General features: G+C 50.8%; 1 protein-coding gene across 16 annotated transcripts in view; it reads left to right on the top strand.

Moving 5' to 3' along the window:
- Positions 1-20,388, top strand: part of NFASC (neurofascin) — a 73,265-nt gene that overhangs the window by 38,956 nt on the left and 13,921 nt on the right. For 5 of the 16 annotated variants that reach the window (XM_038162192.1, XM_038162189.1, XM_038162191.1 and 2 more), the window contains 7 exons: positions 1,694-1,809; positions 2,888-3,092; positions 4,877-4,999; positions 5,810-5,983; positions 8,943-8,957; positions 16,798-17,073; positions 19,696-19,812. In XM_038162192.1, coding sequence (XP_038018120.1) covers positions 1,694-1,809; positions 2,888-3,092; positions 4,877-4,999; positions 5,810-5,983; positions 8,943-8,957; positions 16,798-17,073; positions 19,696-19,812 — 1,026 coding nt within the window. The remainder of the gene's footprint in view (positions 1-1,693; positions 1,810-2,887; positions 3,093-4,876; positions 5,000-5,809; positions 5,984-8,942; positions 8,958-16,797; positions 17,074-19,695; positions 19,813-20,388) is intronic. The other 11 variants (XM_038162198.1, XM_038162195.1, XM_038162199.1 and 8 more) reach the window with 5 other exon arrangements.

Here is a 20,388-nt window from a genome sequence, read left to right as displayed (position 1 = left end):
CTGGGCTATGGAAGATCTCCTTGTCTGTGGCCACCTGGGCTATGGGAGGTGTCCCTGTCCATGGCCACCTGGGCTATAAGAAGTGTCCCTGTCCATGACCACCTGGCTATGGAAGATCTCCTTGTCTGTGGCCACCTGGGCTATGGGAGGTGTCCTTGTCCATGGCCACCTGGGCTGTGGGAGGTGTCCCTGCCCATGGGCCTGGATGATTGTAAGGTCCCTTCCAACCCAAACCATTCCTGGAGTGTGGAAACCACCAAGACTCTACTCCAGGTCACCTCTGGCCATGTCCCAGCAAGTGGCAGGAATTTTTCCACTCCAACACCTGCAGAGCACTGAGATCACCTCAGATTAAAGGTTCTACAATAGTCCTAAAATTCCTGAATCCATCCTGGCCTGGATTTTTGTGATATAACTCCGCTAAGCCCAGCTTGGTTTCCTGTTTAGGCTCAGCTTATCTTTCCTTAAACCCCTTCTATGACCACACAGGACAACTCCCAGCTGCTTTAATTCCCTTTCCACCCTTGTCTGGGCTGCTGGGATCGCCTCCTGTGCTTGTAACTTCCAAGACTCTCGACTTCCATTATCCCGATCCCACTGGGATGGTGGGGTTTGTTCCCAGCTACTGGATTTTTAAAGGAGTTGATGTGACTTTGGGGTGTTGGGGAGTCCCTGGCTGTGGCACTTTGGGATTTTTCAAGAAGGAAAAATGAGATGAGACAGGAGATTCCAGGTTTGAAGCCAAGGGGCACAAAAAAAGCACAAAAATTGGGAGTGAAGCTGGAATTCTGGGATAAACGCGGTGACCATCCACGACCCCAGGTGTGAGGCCACAAACAGAGCATAGAAATTGGAAGTAAAGCTGGAATTTTGGGACTGGGATGGCACAGACAACACTTCCTCCAGCTGAGCATGTCCCAGAGGAAACAGGGCAAGGAAAGTGGGGTGAAAAACTGGGAATCATGGGAAGACAAAGCACTGGAAGCAAACTGGATTCAGTTCAGAGGTTGTTACTGGGAAATATCTGTTTTCTGTGCCTTCCCATGGCTTTTTAAAATTTCTCTTGGAAATTCCTGCAATAATTTGGAGGCTTGGGAGGATGTGGATGAGCCTCCAAGTGTGTGTGTGTAGTATGGAGACAAAGCAGGGAGATCAAAGCTCCTCCTGCCTCTGTTTGAGGGGTGGGATGGGTTAAAAATCCCAAAACTCACAAAAACTGTCTCAAAAATAACCAGATCCGAGCTGCTTCGCTCCAGATCTCTCCACACAGCAGAAGCTGTAGGAAGGAGGTAAAATCCCAACTGGATCAACAGCAAATTGACTAAAATATGATAAAAAATATGGAAATTAGGTTTTTCTGGATCTTTGGGGTCCAACTTTGGGACAGGTCATGAAGGAGAGGGTTGGATGTGCTGAGATCCCTCCCTGGAGAGGGAGGTGAGCCAGACGCTTCCCTGCAGCAGGAATTTCCCCTTTTAGCTGGGTCAGGAATGTTCTCCTGATGTCTGGAGGTGTGAAATCAGATTTCCTTTCTTCCCGTGGAAGAGGGTGGAGCTGTGGTGGGGATGCTGACAGGATTTGTGATGGGAAAAGCCCAGCAGGGGGTGTCCAGCTGTCCAGCTGTCCATCTGTCTGAGCTCCAGGGTCATTCCAGGTTCCTAACGGCCACTCCGCTTTGTCCCTGCCCGCCCAGATCCCAAGGCTGCGCCCACGGATATCAGGATCAGAGTGTTAAACAGCACTGCCATAGCTCTGACCTGGACCCGGGTGCACCTGGACACCATCCAGGGACAGCTCAAGGAGTACCGAGTGAGCAAATCCCAAACTCCCCAGTCCCAAGTCCCCGCCCAGCACTGACCATTAACACAGCTAAACCTCCCAAAATTCCCAGCTGGCTCCTGGGGATGGAGCTGCTGGATGTGGGGATGACAGAAAACTCCTTTTGGTCACCTTTGGGTTTGGGGCAGCACCGAGGATTTGCTCTTTGGGGTGTCAGGATGGGGTCGGGGACGTCTCCTGTTTCTTCCTCTGGGCTTGGCTGCAGGATTTGGGATGCTCCAAGAACACAGGGAGGGATTGGGATGGTCCTGGCCATGGAGCAAAGGGGCTCTGAGGGAGTGACCCCAACCAGGTCAGGTTTTTTGTCATCCCCAAAACACTGACAGCATATTTTACTGATCAACAACCCCTGCAAATCCTAAACCTGCGGTCAGGACTAATTGAGCCCTAAAGCAAGCGTGGATCCATGTTTTTCTGGATCTTTCCATGTTTATGTTTAATATTTATCAGTCTTTCCAGACTTATATCTAATATTTATATTTGCTGCTGAGGCACAGAGGATGGAGCCGTTCAAACCAAGCCAAACCCTGAGCAGGGCCCTTCTCTGGGCCTTAAAACATTCCCAAAACCTCACATCTGGCAAGGAGTCCCAGCATTCCCTGCCCGATCATCTGCTGGCTCCACTTTCCCTGATTCTGGGGCATTTTCTGAATGGATTCTTGTTTCTGCATGAAATAGGATTTACAGTCAGGACCTCGAATGGGGGATTTCCCAAATTCAGGCTTTTATTTAAGCCTGGGTGTGTCTCACCTTTCCTTGTCCATCGCGAGAGGAAAGGGAGAACCACTCGGATTTTAGTCCTTGGGAATTAGGAGCAGCTTTAGTCTGAGCTCAGTGGTTTTGCTCCATGTTTTGGGAAGCTCTTAACCCCCTGCTCAGCCTCGGTAACACCCGGATTTTCCTCATGGAGCTTCACTAATTCCTCTAAAAACTCCCACAGCCTCGAGCCACCCTTAAAGGCAAAACTCTGCTTTTTTAACATCTAAAAACCCCAAAAACCCGTTGTTAAAGAGGAAAAAGCTTCACCTGGCCTGCCTGTTTCTTGAAGGCCTATTTCTGGAGAGACAGCAGCTTGCTGAAGAACCTGTGGGTCTCCAAAAAACGGCAGTTTGTGAGTTTTCCTGGAGACCGCAACCGGGGCATCGTGTCCCGGCTGTTCCCCTACAGCAACTACAAGCTGGAGATGGTGGTCACCAACGGCCGAGGGGACGGGCCCCGCAGCGAAATGAAGGAATTCCCCACCCCTGAAGGAGGTACGTTCCCACAGGGAAATTTTTTTCCTGTTGGGAGAGGCTTGGGCGGAGCAGATCCAGGGAGCTGAGCCGCACCTGAGGGGGGATTTTAGCTGAGCGTCACCTGGGCGCTGTCGCCGTCGGTGACATCGCTGAAGCCACAGCTGGAGTTGGCTGATCCCTTCAGCATTCCCAAAAAATCCCTCAGTCAGCGGGTCTGGACACCTCAGCCGAGAAGATTTTGGGCTGAACAAGAGAAATATTTGCAAAACCCTTTCCAAGGCACAGCTCAGCGCCCTCGATTTGCTGCCTGAGCTGTAAATGGCCCCGAGCCGCGGTCTGGGGACGTGGCGGTGGTTGGATCCATCCTGGAAAAGGCAGGAGAACCTTCCCAGGACCTTCAGGAATCACTGCCAGGCTTTTAAGGCAAGAGCACCTCGTTCTTGTGTCAAGGATGAACTCAAGGGTTTAATTTTGTCGCTGGCACAGGAGCTATTTATAGACACGCCGATAATTCCGAGTTGGAGCCGCAATTCCAACGGCTGGAAGTGACTTTTCCTACAGCACTGGAGGGAATTCAGGCACAGAAGGTCACGAAAACACAAGAAAAGATTTGCAAGTCTTGTCTCAAAATATTTTGGGATGTCCCCTTTGCTCTTTCTTTCAGCGCTGTCCCTTCCTTCACAATTCCTTGGAAAATCCCAATTTTTTAAGGATTTTCTGCACATAATTGAGGTTGTTTCAGAAGAAAAGGTTCAGCTCCTGTAGGTTTTGCAGGCAGGGGCATTGTGACCCTATTTCTGGGGAATTTGGGGTGGCTTTGGACATTTGGGGTGATGATAAGGACGTGAGGGTGACGTTAATTAATAATTATGGATTTTACTCTTATCAAGGGAAAAATGCGGAATTTATTCTTTTCCTACACCACCAAGCCCTTTATCAACTCAAACTGACATTGAGGAGGCTGAAGGATATCCTGAACAACTAAAAATAAACCCCTGAGCTCTCCCATCTCTCTTCCCCTAATTAAGACACTGCAATTAGGAGGAAATCAGGAGAATAATTTAACTCCAGCCCGGATAATTCTTTCCTTCCTCCAGCAGCTAGAGCAGCGATAATCCCAAACATTCCTTAGGGTGAGGAGCAGGGGGAAGCAGCTCCCTGGGGGAGATCTCTGGAATTCTGTTTCCCAGCGATTTTTTGGGATAAGAGAAGCCACTTTTGGGGGTTCTAAGAGAGAAACCTGTGGGATGGAAACTTTGGGATGGGTGGGGGGTGTAAGGAAGGTCAGGAAATTTGGGACCAAGAGAAGTGGAGCTGGAATTAGAGAAGTTTTTGGGATATTTCTTGTGCTTCTGAGAGAAATCTTTGGAATGAGTTGGGGGTGTAAGGAAGATCAGGAAATTTGGATCCAAGAGGAGAAGTAGGGCTGGTGTTCAAGAAGTTTTTGGGATAATTTTTGTGCCTCTAAGGGAGAAATTTTTGGGATGAAAATTTCCCAACCTTCGGATGGGAGGGGGATGTAAGGAAGGCCGGGAAGGAAGTTTGGGTCCAACAGGAGAAGTGGAGCTGCATTCCAGCTCTGTGGCCTCGCTGGAGGATCCCACGGGATTTTTTTTTGCCAAAACCCCCCCGGCTCCTGGTTTTTGGGATAAATCCTTGCGTGATCCGTTCGGGGTGTGTCTGTGCGGGGATTTTGGAGTGTCCAGGGCGTGGCCGGGCCCGTGGCGGGTGCAGCAGCGCCAGGTTCGTTACCCCGTGTGTGTTTTCTCCTCTCTCCCCTCTCCTCCCCGCTCCCCTCCAAGTGCCCAGCTCCCCCAGGTACCTGCGGATCCGACAGCCCAACCTGGAAATCATCAACCTGGAGTGGGATCACCCCGAGCATCCCAACGGGATCATCACGGGATACACCCTCCAATACCAACCCTGTACGTCCCACGCCTTCCTCCCGCGGATAAATCAGGAAATCCTTCCCTTCCTGCTTTTTGCCAGGGCAGGGAGAGCCATGAGGAACTGGAAACTTCCATGGTGGGACAAACCGGTGTTGGGAGGGGTCCTGGCCATCTCTAGGGGTGTGGTGGGTGCTCAGCAGTTCCCCAGACTCAATTTTTGAAGGGAAATTGGTTTTATCTCAGATTTAGGAAGATTTTAGGTGCAGCCTGAGACATTTTTGAGCTCATCCAACACAAATTGGCTGAGGTGATACCCAGAGCCTGAACGACCTTGAGCCTTCTGTGCCCACCTGAATGTCCCTCCCAGCAGGTCCCCAGGTGCCCCAAACTGGGAGAATTTAACAGCTCTGAGCCCCACAGCGACCCCACAGAGCCTCTCCGGGGTGAGGGGACAAGCTGGAGACATCTGCACTTAATCGAGGAGAGGGTGGGTGCTCAGCAGCTCCCCAGACTCAGTTTTTGAGGGACAATCAGCTGGATCTTGGATTTAGGAGGATTTTAGGTGCAGCCAGAGTCGTTTTGGTGCTCATCCAAACACAAGATTTAGGAAGCGATACCCCAGAGCCTGGGGCGGTAGAGAGCACCTGAAGGTCCCCCCCAGAAGGTCCCCAAGCCAAGGTGTCACCAAGTGCCCCAACCTGGCCACGTTCAAGAGCAGCAACAGCTCTGAGCCCCTCAGTGACCCCACAGTGACCTCACAGACCCTTTGCGGGGTGAGGGACGAACTGGACACCCCAAAATTCCTGGCCCAGGCTGAGCCCGGCCTGCCCTGCCTTCCCTCTGCAGTTAACGGGTCCCGGATGGGCAGGATGGTGGTGGAGAACCTGTCCCCCAACCAGACGAAGTTCACCCTGCAGAGGTCAGACCCCATCTCCCGCTACCGCTTCAAGCTCCGCGCCCGCACCCAGGTGGGAGAGGGAGAGATGCTGATGGAGGACTCGCCGGCGCTGCTGGATGAAGGTAAGGGCAGCACTTGGCTCTGCCGAGGGGACAGGATGTGTCAAACCCAAAAAATGGCATCCTGGCAGGACGTGGCAACCCCAAAACTGGTATTGTGACAGGCCATGGAACAGCCCAAAAATGGCATCGTGGCAGGACGTGGCAACCACAAAATGGCATAAAGACAGGCCTTGACCAATCTCAAAAATATCATCATGATGGGCCATGGAATGGCCAAAAAATGGCACCGTGACAGCATGTGGCAACCCCAAAAAATGACATTGTGACAGACCATGGAATAGCCAAAAAATGACATTGTGACAGGACATGGAATAGCCAAAAAATGGCACCGTGACAGCATGTGGCAACCCCAAAAAATGATATTGTGACAGGCCATGGAACAGCCAAAAAATGGCATTGTGACAGGATGTGACAAACCCAAAAATGGCACCATGACAGGCCATAGCAACCCCAAAAATGGCATTGTGACAGGATGTGACAAAAGCCAAAAATGTTATCATGGCAGGCCATGGAACAGCCCAAAAATGGAATCAGGGAATCCCAAAAACCAGGAGTGCAGGACAGCGATGGCCGCTGAGGTTTTCTTGCGGAGGTGGGAAGTGGCCAAATTCTGCAGGAAAAACCCAGCTGAGGTGACCTGGGGACTGTCCCAAGGAGCATCCCAAGGGAGGGACATTCCTTGTGTGCCCTGGAGCAGGAGGATATTTGTAGAATTTATGTTTTTTACCAAAAGAGGGCAGGGCAAGATGGGATTCAGGAAGGAATTCCTCGCTTGGAGGGTTTGGAAGCTGGCACGGAGAGGTTGCGGATGCTCCTGCATCCCTGGAAGTGTCCAAGGTCAGCTTGGAGCCACCTGGGAAGGTGGAAGTGTCCCTGGGTGGGACTGGATGAGATTTAAAGTCCTTTCCGACCCAAATCAATCCATGATTTTTGGATCTCGCTGAAGCTCTGATTTGCCCTCTCTGTTTCTGTGTAAGCTCAATAGGGGATGCTTTGGGGAATTTTTGAGTGCAGGGACCTCTGTGCCCCCTCCCTGTCACCCCACGGGTGTCACCCGACCCTGAAAGCCTCCAGAGCCCCAATCTCAGCCCCATAATCAGATAAAACTCCCAGTGCCACCTCCCTGTCACCCCACATGTGTCGCCCAACCCTAAAAGCCTCCAGAGCCCCAGTCTCAGCCCCATAATCAGATAAAATTCCCAGAGCCACCTCCCTGTCACCCCATGGGTGTCACCTGACCCTGAAAGCCTCCAGAGCCCCAGTCTCAGCCCCATAATCAGATAAAATTCCCAGTGCCACCTCCCTGTCACCCCACATGTGTCACCCGACCCTGAAAGCCTCCAGAGCCCCAATCTCAGCCCCATAATCAGATAAAACTCCCCTTGTGGAACATCCATCAGATTTAAGTGGAAGTTCTGGAGCCCTGAGGGAACCAAGGGCGGCTCTCTCCCCTCTTTAAGCTCTGCTGGCAGAGCTGGGATTGGGTTAGAGCTGGGATTTAATGGGGTTTTCTCTCCTTCCCTCCATCCCCCATCCCAGCTAATGGCTCTGAGTGGGGAAAGTGATTCCTGCCCGGATCCGGTGGGAATAAAACCATTCCCGACACCCCTGTGGTGGGATCCGGCAAAATTTATTGGATGTGGGGGAGAAAACAGCCAAGGAAAACATGAGAGGGGCCTGGAATTGCTTTGAAGGGAGTTGTGAGAGCTCAGGGGTTGGATTGAAGCTGAAAGTTGAGTATTTTTAGCTGGTTCACACCCGAATTTTGGACAGTGATAATAACGAGATAACAGTCATGGTGTGTAAATTGTAATTGATTTGGATCGATTTTATGTATTGGAAATATCAGGTGGTGCCCAAACCTGCTGGACGAGACAAGGAGCCCCCTCTGTGGGGCTTGGGGTGAGGATGTGGCACCCGGTGCTGCCAAAAAGACAAAGTTTTGCTGTCGAAACACAAAAAAAAATATAAATTTTGAGTAATTTACTCCCATATCGCAGAAATTTGCCCTCCAAACATGAGGTGCAACGTGAAATCAGGTGAGTTTTGCTCACTTTGATCGGACTTCCTGCCAAGCTGAGGGAGAGACGAGGCTGGAATTTGAGGAAAATAAGCAGATTAAGGAAATTAAACCCGTTTGTGTGCTCCGAGGAGGTTTCCTGATCACCAGACTCCTCCAGATGCAGAGTTCAAATCAGGTAGGATAAGCAAGGAAAAACCGTGAAATTCAAAAAATTCGGTGTCAAAACTGGTTTTTGTTGGGATTAGACCTAAACACCCGCTTAAGTACTCGGTTTAACAACACCATTGTCACCTCGATGCCACCTCTGTCACCTAAGCGCCACTTCTGCCCCCTCTTGGGTGTTTAACCTGGATCCTGGTGTGGTTTATCCCTGATTCTCTGGTGTGGTTTATCCCCAGATTCCTGGTTTATCCCAGATTCCCAGTTTATCCCAGATTCCCTGGTGTGGTTTATCTCTGATTCCTGTTTATCCCAGGTTCCCTGGTGTGGTTTATCTCTGATTCCTGGTTTATCCCAGATTCCTGGTTTATCCCTGATTCCCTGGTGTGGTTTATCCCTGATTCCTGGTTTATCCCAGATTCCCAGGTGTTGTTTATCCCTGATTCCTGGTTTATCCCTGATTCCCTGGTGTGGTTTATCCCAGATTCCTGGTTTATCCCAGATTCCCTGGTGTGGTTTATCTCTGATTCCTGGTTTATCTCTGATTCCTGGTTTATCTCTGATTCCTGGCTTATCCCAGATTCCTGGTTTCCAAGGGCTGTCCCAGGTTGGATTTAATCCGGTTTTTCCCCTCTCTCTCCGCTCTCCGATGACTCCGAGTGTCCTGGCGGCGCGTTGGGGTTGTTTGATAAATTCCTGTGTTTTTCTCTCTCCCCTCTTTTTCTCCGCTTTCCCGTTTTCCCCCCTCTCTCTCTATCCCTGGCGCTGCCTCCGAAGCCACGCCAAGCCCAGGTACCGTACCCGGAGGTAACCGGCATGGGGGCGACGGAGCTTGCCAATTAAGCTGCCAATTAAGCCGAGAAGTTCATTAAAACCCTTCCAATGGCCACGCCAATTGGGCATTTCAATCCTTCCAGGCACAAAGGGGACCAGGGCGGCTCCACAGCGGGGCAGGCGAAGATTAAAAGCTCTCTAAGCCTGGCTTAAAAGCCGCGCAAAAATCTCGTGAAAACCAAACCGCGGTGGCCGTGGGCTGGGCGAGCCCAAAAGAGAGTCGAGTTCCCATTAAAATGGGGTTTTTCCCTTTTAAAGAGGGGGATTTCTCCTATTTAAGAGGGTTTTTTTTTTTCCCTTTTAAAGTGTTTTTTTTTTCCCTTATTAAAGTGGTTTTTTTCCCTTATAAAAGTGGTTTTTTTCCCCATTAAAATGGGGCTTTCCCCTATTAAAGTGGTTTTTTTTCCCTTATTAAAGTGTTTTTTTCCCCCATTAAAATGGTTTTTTTCCCCATTAAAGTGGGGCTTTCCCCTATTAAAGTGGGTTTTTTTCCCTTATTAAAGTGGTTTTTTCCCCCATTAAAGTGATTTTTTTCCCCATTAAAGTGGGTTTTCCCCTATTAAAGTGGTTTTTTCCCTTATTAAAGTGTTTTTCCCCTTATTAAAGTGCTTTTTTTCCCTATTAAAATGGGGGTTTCCCCTATTAAAAATGGGGTTTTTTCCTTATTACATGGGGTTTTTCAATATGAAAGACATTTTTTTTCTTGTTAAAGAGTTTTTTTTTCATATTTTAATTTTTTCTCCTATATTAGGGGTTTTTTTCCCCCCTGATATAGACAGGTTTTTTCCCCATTAAAGAGGGTTTCCCCATATTAAAAAGGGGCATTTTTTTGCCTATTGAAGGGCTTTTTTTCATTATTAAAGAGGGCTTTTCCCTATTAAACAATTTTTCTACCTTTTAAACAGTTTTTTTCTACTCTTAATGAAGGGTTTTTTCCAGCTATTTTAGAGGGGTTTTTTTCCCTATTTTAGAGGGGATTTTTCCCCTATGGAAGAGAGGTTTTCCCCTATTAAAGAGGGATTTTCCCCTATTAAAAACTTTCCTCCTATTTTAGAGGGGATTTTTCCCATATGGAAGACAGGTTTTCCCCTATTAAATAGGGGCTTTCTCCCTCCTAAAGATGGATTTTTCCTTTTTACAGAAGAGCTTTTTTCCCCTATTAAAGAGGGGTTTTCCCTATTAAAGAACTTTTTTTTTCCCTATAAAAGATCTTTTCCCCCCTCACCGAGGATTTTAACCCCAACTCTGCACAAACCCCTCTCCCTTTTTAACCCTCACCATCCCCACCCCACAAACCCCAGAACATTTCTGGCTCCATGGGGCCCTTCCAGCCCCTGTGGGATCGCAGCTGGAGATTTGGGGGTTTTTTTGGGTTTTTTTTTTTTTTTGGAGATTCCCTGAAGCTCTCCCAAGGCTTTGGTCCAGGAGATTCCTCCCATTCCCGGTGTCCATTGGAAGGGTTGAGCGGGAATCTGAGCTGTGCATGTTCTGCATGGAGCCTTCTGCTGGCTTTGCCCTCCTCGCTATTCCCAAAACGTGGGAGCAGGGAAAGACCTTTTCCAGCACCAGGGACAGCTCCTCCTCCTGCTTCCATGGAAAACCCGATCCCGGATATCCCAGCTCCGCCCTGCATCACCCCAACACAATTCCAACTCTCCCAAACTTGGAAAATTCTGATTTCCCCACACCCAACATGCGTTTCCCACATTCCAAGCAGAGGGAGAGCCTTTTCCCAGCTCAGGAAAGCGGGAATTGCCAACCAGGAGATGCAGCCGGCCCCGAACTCATCCCAAAAAAAGCTTTTTTTTGGGAGCAGCAGCAGCTCCCAGGCTCACAGCAGGTCCTGCTTTGCCTCTGCACATTCCAAGCAGGAACAGCTTCCCAGGGAAGGTTTCCCCAAGGGATCCAAGTGCAGGATTCGCTTTCCTGCCTCATGGATGTTCCTTTTCCTTGGATTTTGCTGCAGCGATGTCTCTTCTCGATATTATTTTACTTCCCCTCCCCATTCCTGAACAGATGCCAATTTTTCTCCTTCCTGTCTTTTACTCTTCCCCCCCAAAAAAAGAGGAATAACAGATTGGTCAGGTTTAGGTGGTGGGGACCTGAAAACACACTTAAAAATCCTGGAAATGCACATAAAAATCCTGAAAATTAATATAAAAAATCCTGGAAAATGAACATAAAATCCCTGAAAATACACATAAAATTCCTCAGGATCAGGACCACCCTCTCCTCCAGCTCCTTCTCCATCCAGAGTTTGGCTCAGCCACCAGAATCTGGATTTTCTTTGTGGATCAGGATCACCTCGAGTCCTTTTCTGCTTCCAGAGGGTCCTGCTGAACTCTGGAATCACGGCCTGATCTCTTCATCCTCCCAGGACTGAATCGCTCCATTCATTTCTTGCCCCACTGGAATTATTTGTGATTTCAGGGACAATCCCCCAATCATCCAGAGCCCACCCCTCCATTTTCCCCTTTCCCAAAGGAGAAATGACACTCTGGACGGTCGGGAAGTGGAGCTGGAGGTCGGGAATTGCTGCCTCATCTTCCTCCCCATTCCAGGCTCCAGGAGGGGACTCAGGGCATGGAAAATCCCCTCTCCCACCCCAGTCCTGCTCCAGAGCTGGATCTGTTTCTCCTCAGGCCTCCTCAGGCTCCAGAGGATGTTTCCCTTCCCAAAAAATCCTCGGGAATGCTCCCTGACCTTCCCCATCTCCACTGGCTGACCCAGATCGGGTGGATTTTTATGGAATTTATCCTGAATTGCAGGAAAATTCTCCTTGCCATGGCTGGAGCTGACAGGGAACGATGAGGAGTTCATTTTCCAGGGAAAACCTGACGCAGGCGGGGTCAGGGCCAGGAGGAACCAGAGCAGGTGATGGAATCGAAGTGAAGTGCAGGGATTTCCCCTCAGGAAAGGCTTCACCTTTCCTAAGCCAGGCTTTAGACAGCAGGAGGGGAGATTTGGGAAAAAGAGATTTTAAAGGAGTTTTCATTTATGCTCAGAGCGAGAAAAACAATCCAAAACTGGATTTTTGATTTTCCATTCTTATGGAAAAAACTTCATTAGGGAGCATAAAGGAATCAGGTTGAGACTCAGAGGGAAAATCCTGACTTTTCTCTGTCTGTAAATGGGAATTTGAGGAGAAAAATCCCATTTTTCATTTTAGAAACAGAAGGAATTGCTCAGCCCTCTTCTTCTGCTCCATCTACCCCTTCTCTTCTCCAATTTTCTTCTCTTTCCACATTGGATTTTCATTGGATTCACGGCCATGGACTCTCAGCTCCGTTCTCTTGGTAAAAACCGGGAGAATTAAAAATAAATCTCCGCCGATGTCCTCGGCCCAATCATCAGAAATCATGAAAAATTCATCCTCATTTCTCCAAGCCTCATTATTTTGTAGACACACCCCAGGGAAAGCTGTTGCCACAGACCAACAACACATTAAAAGCACCTTTAAATAATTAAAAAGCAGCACAGATTGGGATTGTTTTCTGCATTTTGAAAAAAAAAAAAGACCCAAAGCACCACTTTCCGTGAATTATCCTACTCTGAGCAGGATTTGTGTCTTTTCCTCAGAGCTTCCCTATTAAAAAAAATCCTGGTTTTCTCTCCCTCTCTGGGATTTTTCCCCCTAATCTGAGCTTCAAACAGGTTTTTGTGGAAGGTTTAAACTCTTTTTTTTTTTTTTTTCCTGCTCGCTCCCGGCTGGGCAGGCAGCGAAGAGCTCAGCATCTCTCATTAGTGAAATTATTAATTGCTGCATCTTCAATCCATCATCTTCCCCCGTCCTTCCCTGAGAGAGAATAATGGATCTCGGAGACGGAAAAAGCCCTGAAAGGGAGACAGTTGAAGAGCTGAGTGCTCGTTTGGCGCTTTCCAGGAAGATGGGCTCGGCTCAAATGGGATAAAGGGCTGGGAATTGCTGCTGGTGGTTTTCACTCCGAATTTCCCGGGTGATTTCTTCCCGCCTGGAGCAATTCCCTGGTGCTGCCCCGTCTGGGATGGGGAATTGGCTGCTCTCTTTCGGAAAAGGGAGATTTTCCCCCCATCCCACAAATTCCAGGTGCTCTGTCCCGACCCCAAACTTTCTGTCCAAGCCCTGGGAATGCAGGAGAACAATTCCAGCTCCTCTGCAAAGCTCGGGAATGCCGTGGCTGGAGCACCGACGCCGTTTTTAGGAGGATGGATGGGATTTCCAAGCTCTCCAAAGGTCCGGGAATGCCAGCCTGAGGCTCCTGTCCCCCTTTGGGATCTTTGTCACTCCTGGTGGCAGCGAGAGGGGACCCTGGGAAGGGAGAGTCGGATCCCTGAGATCCCTTTTCTTTGGATATCAGATCCCTGAAATGCCCCTTGATCCCTCTGATCCCTGAGATCCCTTTTCTTTGGATATCGGATCCCTGAAATGCCCCTTGATCCCTCTGATCCTTCTTTGGGGAATATCGGATCCCTGGGATCCCTGAAATCCTCGGTGATCCCTGAGAGCCGTGAGTTCCCTTTTCTTTGGGGTTATCGGATCCCTGAAATCCCCCTTGATTCCTCTGATCCCAAAGATCCTTTTTCTTTGGGGGATATCAGATCCCTCTGATCCCTGAGATCCCTTTTCTTTGAGGGAAATCAGCTCCATTCGATGTCCGAAATCCCCCTCAATCCCTGAGATCCCTGAGTTCCCTTTAGTTTGGGGGATATTGGATCCCTGAAATCCCCCTCGATGCCCGTGATCTCTCTGATCCCTGAGATCCCTGAGTTCCCTTTAGTTTGGGGGATATTGGATCCCTGAAATCCCCCTCGACCCCCGTGATCCCTCTGATCCCTGAGATCCCCCCCAGCCCTCATTGGGGGATGGATTCCAAAGCCCAGCGAGCTCCCTCGATCTCCCCAAATCCGAGCTCTCCTCCCGCATCCGTTTCAGATTTAAACCCAGACGAGGCCGCAGCTCCGCATCCCGGGGATGTTTAGGATCAAACCCCATTCCTCCCTCCCTGTCCGTGGGAGCCGCGCTCCCACCGTGCCCTCCCCGAGTTTTCCAGCTCACCCCATCCCACTCTTCACCTGTCCCCGCTCCTGCCAGGCTGATTTCCATCCCCGCATCCCCTCCCGGGTCTCGCTCGGATCCGTCCCCGCTATCCTGATGGGAAGTGACGGCTCCGCTGGCGGGGATCGCCTCCCCCAGAGCCAGGGAAGTGGGGCAGGGAGGGCAAACCCCGCCTGGAGCCGCTGGCAGCTCATCCCGCTGCTCCAGGCGGGGCAGAATCCCGCAGCTTTTGGGGGCGTGAGGGATGCTCAGAGATTTATCCCGGATAATCTCTTCCCATCTAAAGTCTGGAGCAGCATCAAAACTGAATTTCTGCTGCTCCCGGGAGAGCCCCGATGGAAGCTGGAAAGCCGTGCCAGGTTTTCCACCGGCTCCCGCCTTCCCCAAATTCACTTTGTGCCTTTTGAGGTCTCGTTTCGCTCCGAGGGGAGCCGGGATCCCCGTGGGAATGCCGAGCCTGCATTAGCTGAGTGTTCCCAGCCTCCGGCGCGGCTCCATCCCGTTAATGGGGACATTAACCCGGCGACACCAATCTCTTAACCCCCCAAACCCGCCAGCAATCCGCGGAGATGGATGGGGATAAATCCCAGCGCAGGAAAAGCTTTTAGCGGCCTCGGGACCCCGCCGAGTCCTTGCGGAACCAACCCAGAAGGGCAAAACGCAAAAATCCCTTTTCGGTTTTTTTTTTGGCTCACCACGAACACGCGAGGGCAAAGCCGAGCCTTTGGATGTGTCCCCTCCCTGTCACCTCCCCCTGGCCGGGGCAGGGACGGGCTGTGCACGGGGGGCTTTGGATCGGGGTGCATGAGATCGGGGGGATGCTGTGGGGTCAGCGCCGAGAGCACCGGGAGGGGTTTTGGGGTGACTGTGGCTGCTCCTGGGGCCGGATGGGGGTTTTGGGGTGACTGTGGCTGCTCCTGGGGCCGGATGGGAGTTTTGGGGTGACTGTGGCTGCTCCTGGGGCCGAATGGGGGTTTTGGGGTGACTGTGGCTGCTCCTGGGGCCGGATGGGGGTTTTGGGGTGACTGTGGCTGCTCTCGGTGGCCGGGCTGGTGCTTTTAAGGAGCTGGGGGTGCTCTGGGTATGGATGGGGTTTTGGGGTGACTGTGGCTGCCCCTGGGGCACTTTTGAGGAACCAGGAATGCTCTGGAGACATCCCTGAGGCTGGCCTGGAGTTTTGGGGGGACTGTGAGGACCCACGAGTGCTCTAGGGGCACCCCTGGGGCTGGGCTGGAGTTTTTGAGCAGCTGGGGCTGCTCTGGGGTCACCCCTGACCTGGGCTGGTGCTTTCAGCTGTGCTCAAACTCTAATTTTGCATCTCAGATGGACTGAGAGAGCTCCTGCCCCTCTCGGCCTTTGGATGCTGAGTTTCAGGGCTTGGCTCTCCTTGGGGATGAGCTGGGTGGGGAGGAAAAGCCTGGCTTGGTCCTAGGACTGGTTTTAAAGTGCTTCCCTAGAGCTGTTGTGGTTTGAGGGCAATATTTATAAAATCTGGCTTCCTTCACCCATCAGAGGGGTTTGGAATCCCGTGGCCCGCAGGAATAAGGATGATAAATGTGATTTAACCTGAGCGTGCCGGGGTGAGTCCCCTCGGAGTCACCTTTGGTATTTGGAGCTGCATTCCAGCTGCGTTTTCTGCTGGAAGGTTCCAGCCCCATCCAGTGCCCACCTCCCTCCCTGTGGGACCTCACCCCACTCAGGGTGGGTTAAAGGACACATTTCCCCCTTTCCTTGGAGCACATTCCCGCTTTTCCTTGGGATCACAGCCCGAGTGAGACCATTAACAAACAAATCGCTCCCAGTTATCCCCCGGACAGCTCGGGGTGTTCCAAACCCTCATTTAAATGTAAATTTGGAGGGGCAGCGCTGCCCGGGCTCCATCCCTCCCAAAGCTGCTCCTTCTCCAGGCTGGGAAAAGCTGGGAAGCTGCAGGCTGAGCTGGCAGCCCCAAAAATGCTGGAGGTGTAGCCCAGGGGCAGCTGGATTCATGGAATTAATGGGAATAGTGCGTTTTCCTTGAGCTAAATCCCATTTCCTGGAATGCTATGGGACAAGGGGGTGAGGATAAACCTGAGTGTCCCCTCAGCTGCATTTCCCCAGGCTGGCCGTGCTGGTTTATCCCAGGAGGGTGATGGAGGACAAACAGCCCCTTGAGGCCTGTGACTGGGATTGGGATTGGGATTGGGATTGGGATCGGGATCGAAATGGGGGAACAGGAGCAGCCCCAGCACCTCTCCCAGCCCCTGGGACAGGCTCAGGGGGACAGGAGTAGGAAAAGGGGCTCAGCCCTGTGTTCCCTGTGGGATTTACTCCTGCACCTCTCCCAAATCATCCCAAATCCTGGGATGGATTCAGGACACTCTTGCATGGGGACAGGGGCAGGAAAAGGGGTCCGGCCATGCATTCCCAGTGGGATTTGCCCCAGCCCCTGGGATGGGCTCAGGGGGACAGGGGTAGGAAAAGGGGCTCAGCCCTGTGTTCCCAGTGGGATTTGCTCCTGCACCTGGGATGGGCTCAGGCCATCCCTGCGTGGGGCCAGGGACAGGAAAAAGGGGCTCAGCCCAGCATTCCCTGTGGGATTTGCTCCTGCACCTCTCCCAGTCCCTGGGATCAGCCCAGACCATCCCTGCATGGGGCCAGGGGCAGGAAAAGGGATCCAGTGGTGCGTTCCTGGTGGGATTTGCTCCGTGTCGTGCTTCTCCGGGGAGGGCAGTGCCCAGGAGGCGCCACCTCAGGTACAAAGCCGGTGTTTCCCTCTCCCAGAGGCAACTGGGCCGCCTCCAACCGCAGTGGAGGAAACCAGTCCAGAAACCACTCCTGAAACCACTCCTGAAACCACTCCTGAAACCAGTCCTACAATCAGTCCTACAATCAGTCCTACAACCAGTCCTACAACCACCCCAACCACCACCGACACCACAACCACAACAACCACCACCACAACCACCACAACCACCACCAGCACCGCCGCCAGCACCGCCGCCAGCACCAGCGCCGCTGCCGAGAGGGCTCCGGCAGCCACCACCAGGCACGAGTTGGGTACTGAGCTTTCCTTCTCCTCTAACCCCTCTCTAACCCTACTGGGACCCTTCCCCACCTCGATTCCTTGGGATTACGGGAAAGTCAGAGCCATCCCATGGCTCTAGCATGGGAATCTGGGAGTACGAGTGGGAATTTGGGGGGTTCTGCAGAATCTGGGTGTACCAGTTGGAATTTGGAGGGTTCTGTGGAATCTCACTGTACCAGTGGGAATTTGGTGGATTCTGTAGAATCTCAGTGTACTAGTGAGAATTTGGAGAGTTCTGTGAAATCTGGGTGCACCAGTTGGAATTTGGAGGGTTCTGCAGAATCTGGGTGCACCAGTGGGAATTTGGAGGGTTCTGCAGAATCTGGGTGCACAAGTTGGAATTTGGAGGATTCTGTGGAATCTGGGTGCACAAGTTGGAATTTGGAGGATTCTGTGGAATCTGGGTGCACCAGTTGGAATTTGGTGGATTCTGTGGAATCTCAGTGTACCAGTGGGAATTTGGAGGGTTCTGCAGAATTTGGGTGCACCAGTTGGAATTTGGAGGGTTCTGTGGAATCTGGGAGTACAAGCTGGGATTTGTAGGGTTCTGTGGAATCTCAGTGTACCAGTGAGAATTTGGAGGGTTCTGTGAAATCTGGGTGCACCAGTTGGAATTTGGAGGGTTCTGTGAAATCTGGGTGCACCAGTTGGAATTTGGAGGGTTCTGTGGAATCTGGGTGCACCAGTTGGAATTTGGAGGGTTCTGCAGAATCCCAGTGTTTTGGAAGAATTTGGAGGGTTCTGTGCCACCAAGGAACAGCCCAGCCCTGCTGGGGGTGTGGTGATACCGGATGTGGTTTGAGAAGAGTTGGAAAACCCTACAAATTCCCCCCAGAGTGTGATCTGGTGTTCAGAGCTGTTACAAACGGGTTCTGGTGCTCCTGCAGGAGATGTCAGCTCGGATTTAGCACCTCAGCTGTTAGCAAGGAGACCTGTCAGGATTTATCCGAGTCCTTGGGTTTATCCCGCTGCTCCCTGCGCTGCCGGAGCCCCCGGGAACGCCGGGGAAGGGTGGGAGTTCCAACAGCATCTCTGTGCCGGGCGTTTCCCAGGTCCTCTCGTACCATCAGGAGAATCAAACTCGGCTCTGGTGGGGAAATCTTCCCTCCTGGATGTGTTTGAGGGATAAATCTGGAAGGATTTATCTGGGTTTGAAATGCCAGGATAACAGAATTGACGGTTTATAAATAATTAGGGTTGTTCAAAAACTAAGTTGAGCTAAAAAGGGAATGAAATCAGCATTAAAAAGTTGGATGGGGTTTGGAGCAGCCTGGGATAGTGGGAAATGTGGATTGGGAGTGGAATGAGAAGAGTTTTAGGGTCCCTTCCTGCTCAGACGAGTCTGAGATGATTCCATGACTGAGTTCAAAGGCATTTCTCCCTAATTTTTGCATAAAATAAGTTTAAAATGCTTTAAAGGCACAAAAAATTTCTGCAGGGGGAATCTGCAGTGTCCCCATCCAACCCATGCTGGAATTTAAGGGATTCCAGGTTACCCCACAGCGCCGGGTCCTTGCAGTGCCCTAAAAACCCCAAAATTGGCTTCTCCCAAGGGATTGTGGCAGTCGATCCCAGATTTATGGCATCAAAACATTGAAACATCTCGAGGAAAAATGACAACAAAACCCCAAGGTGTCACTTCTCTGCTGTCCCTTAAAACCCCACTAAAGTGCGGGATTGGCTCCCACTCCTGTAGGAACAGGACTCATCCCAAGCAACGTCGAGATCCCTTAACTCCAGCCTCACACACGATCGACCTCGTTGTCCCACTGGGGCCACGGCAAAGTGACAATTCCCTGCCACTCCCAGCACTGGATCCGTGCTCATCCGTGCAGGAATTCCGGGACGAGGTTTCCCCGCTGGCTCAGATCCTCAGGGATGTGCCCCGGAAGAATTCCAGGATGAGTCGAGTGCCGTTGGGTTTAAACACCCCCAAAATTCCCTAGAAATGTTGGGAATCTTGGAAAGAATCCATCCAGTCTTAGGCTGAGGTTTGTTCATGTTTAGGCTGCGACCAAAGTGCTCGATCCAGGTTTATGTAATGATTTTGTAAGGATTTTTTGAGGTTTTTGTGAGGTTTTTGTAAGGTTTTCGTGAGGATTTCGTAAGGTTTTTTTGTGAGGTTTTTGTAAGGAACTTGTGAGGATTTTGTAAGGATTTTGTAAAGTTTTTAGAAGTCTTTAAAGATTTTTGTGATGTTTCTGTAAGGTTTTTGTGAGGATTTTGTAAGGATTTTTAAGGCTTTTGTGATGCCTATGTGTTTTTATGAGGTTTCATAATGTTTTTGTAAGGTCTTTTTTTATGGATTTTGTAAGGATTTTGTGGCATTTTTTGTAAGGTGCTTGTAGTGCTTTTTAAAGCTTTTTATGACACGTGTTTTTATGACATTCTATAAGGTTTTGTACCATTTTTAAATTTTTTTTGAGGTTTTCTGTGGTTTTGGTACAGCTTTTTAATGGTTTTTTGAGGTTTTGTAAGGTTTTTGCCAGGTTTTGTAGGGTTTCTGTCAGGTTTTCGTGATTTTCACGAGCTTTGACCTCTGAGCCGGGCCTAACCCCACTAAAGACTAACTCGTGTTCTAACCTGTCCCCCAGCCGCCAATGGATCGTCCATATGGGACATCAGAGCCATGGCAAACAGTAACTGGGCAAACATCACCTGGAGCCACAATTTCTCGGCAGGAACTGACTTTGTGGTTAAGTATATCACCAGTAAGCATCAGATCGCGTGGGGACTCTACGGGGTGGCGCTGCCCTTAGAGATCCTGCCAGCTCCCGCCCTTTCCTTGGATTTAATTCCATGATTCCATGGCCGTCTTGGAAAAAAAATAGAGGGGGAATGATGACGGTTGTGGCGGTTGGGGTAGATCAGAGGTGGTTCTCCAGGGGTTCCCTCTCCGTGCGCTGACGGCCGTGAGGATTGATGATCTTTGGGAACGTTGAGGTCAATGGGAAGAGGTGGAAAACAGAGAGGAAAATGAAATTGATGGGAATTTGGAAGATGGGATTCCTGAACCTGGAGTTGGCAGAATCCTCTAAGATCCCAAACCTCCTCCTCGGTGTTCCTTAGCGTTGTACGGCTCCGTCCTGGGCTGGAAGCAGAGCCGGGATCTCTGGGTTTGGTGCCGGTTTAGGGAGAGGTTTTTGTCTTGTTGGTTGGTTTGGAGTTTCTGGAGAGGCAGTGCCGGCTGCTGCTCATCCCCGAGTTTATTTCCCGGCCCTTGTATCCGCTGCTGTGCCGGTCTGGAGACCCTGAAATCGTAATTCCGGGCAGGAAACCCCTCCTGC

This window comes from Motacilla alba, chromosome 26, assembly GCF_015832195.1.
Source record: "Motacilla alba alba isolate MOTALB_02 chromosome 26, Motacilla_alba_V1.0_pri, whole genome shotgun sequence".
Lineage (NCBI taxonomy): Eukaryota > Metazoa > Chordata > Aves > Passeriformes > Motacillidae > Motacilla > Motacilla alba.
This window is presented reverse-complemented; position numbering and strand designations above follow the sequence as displayed.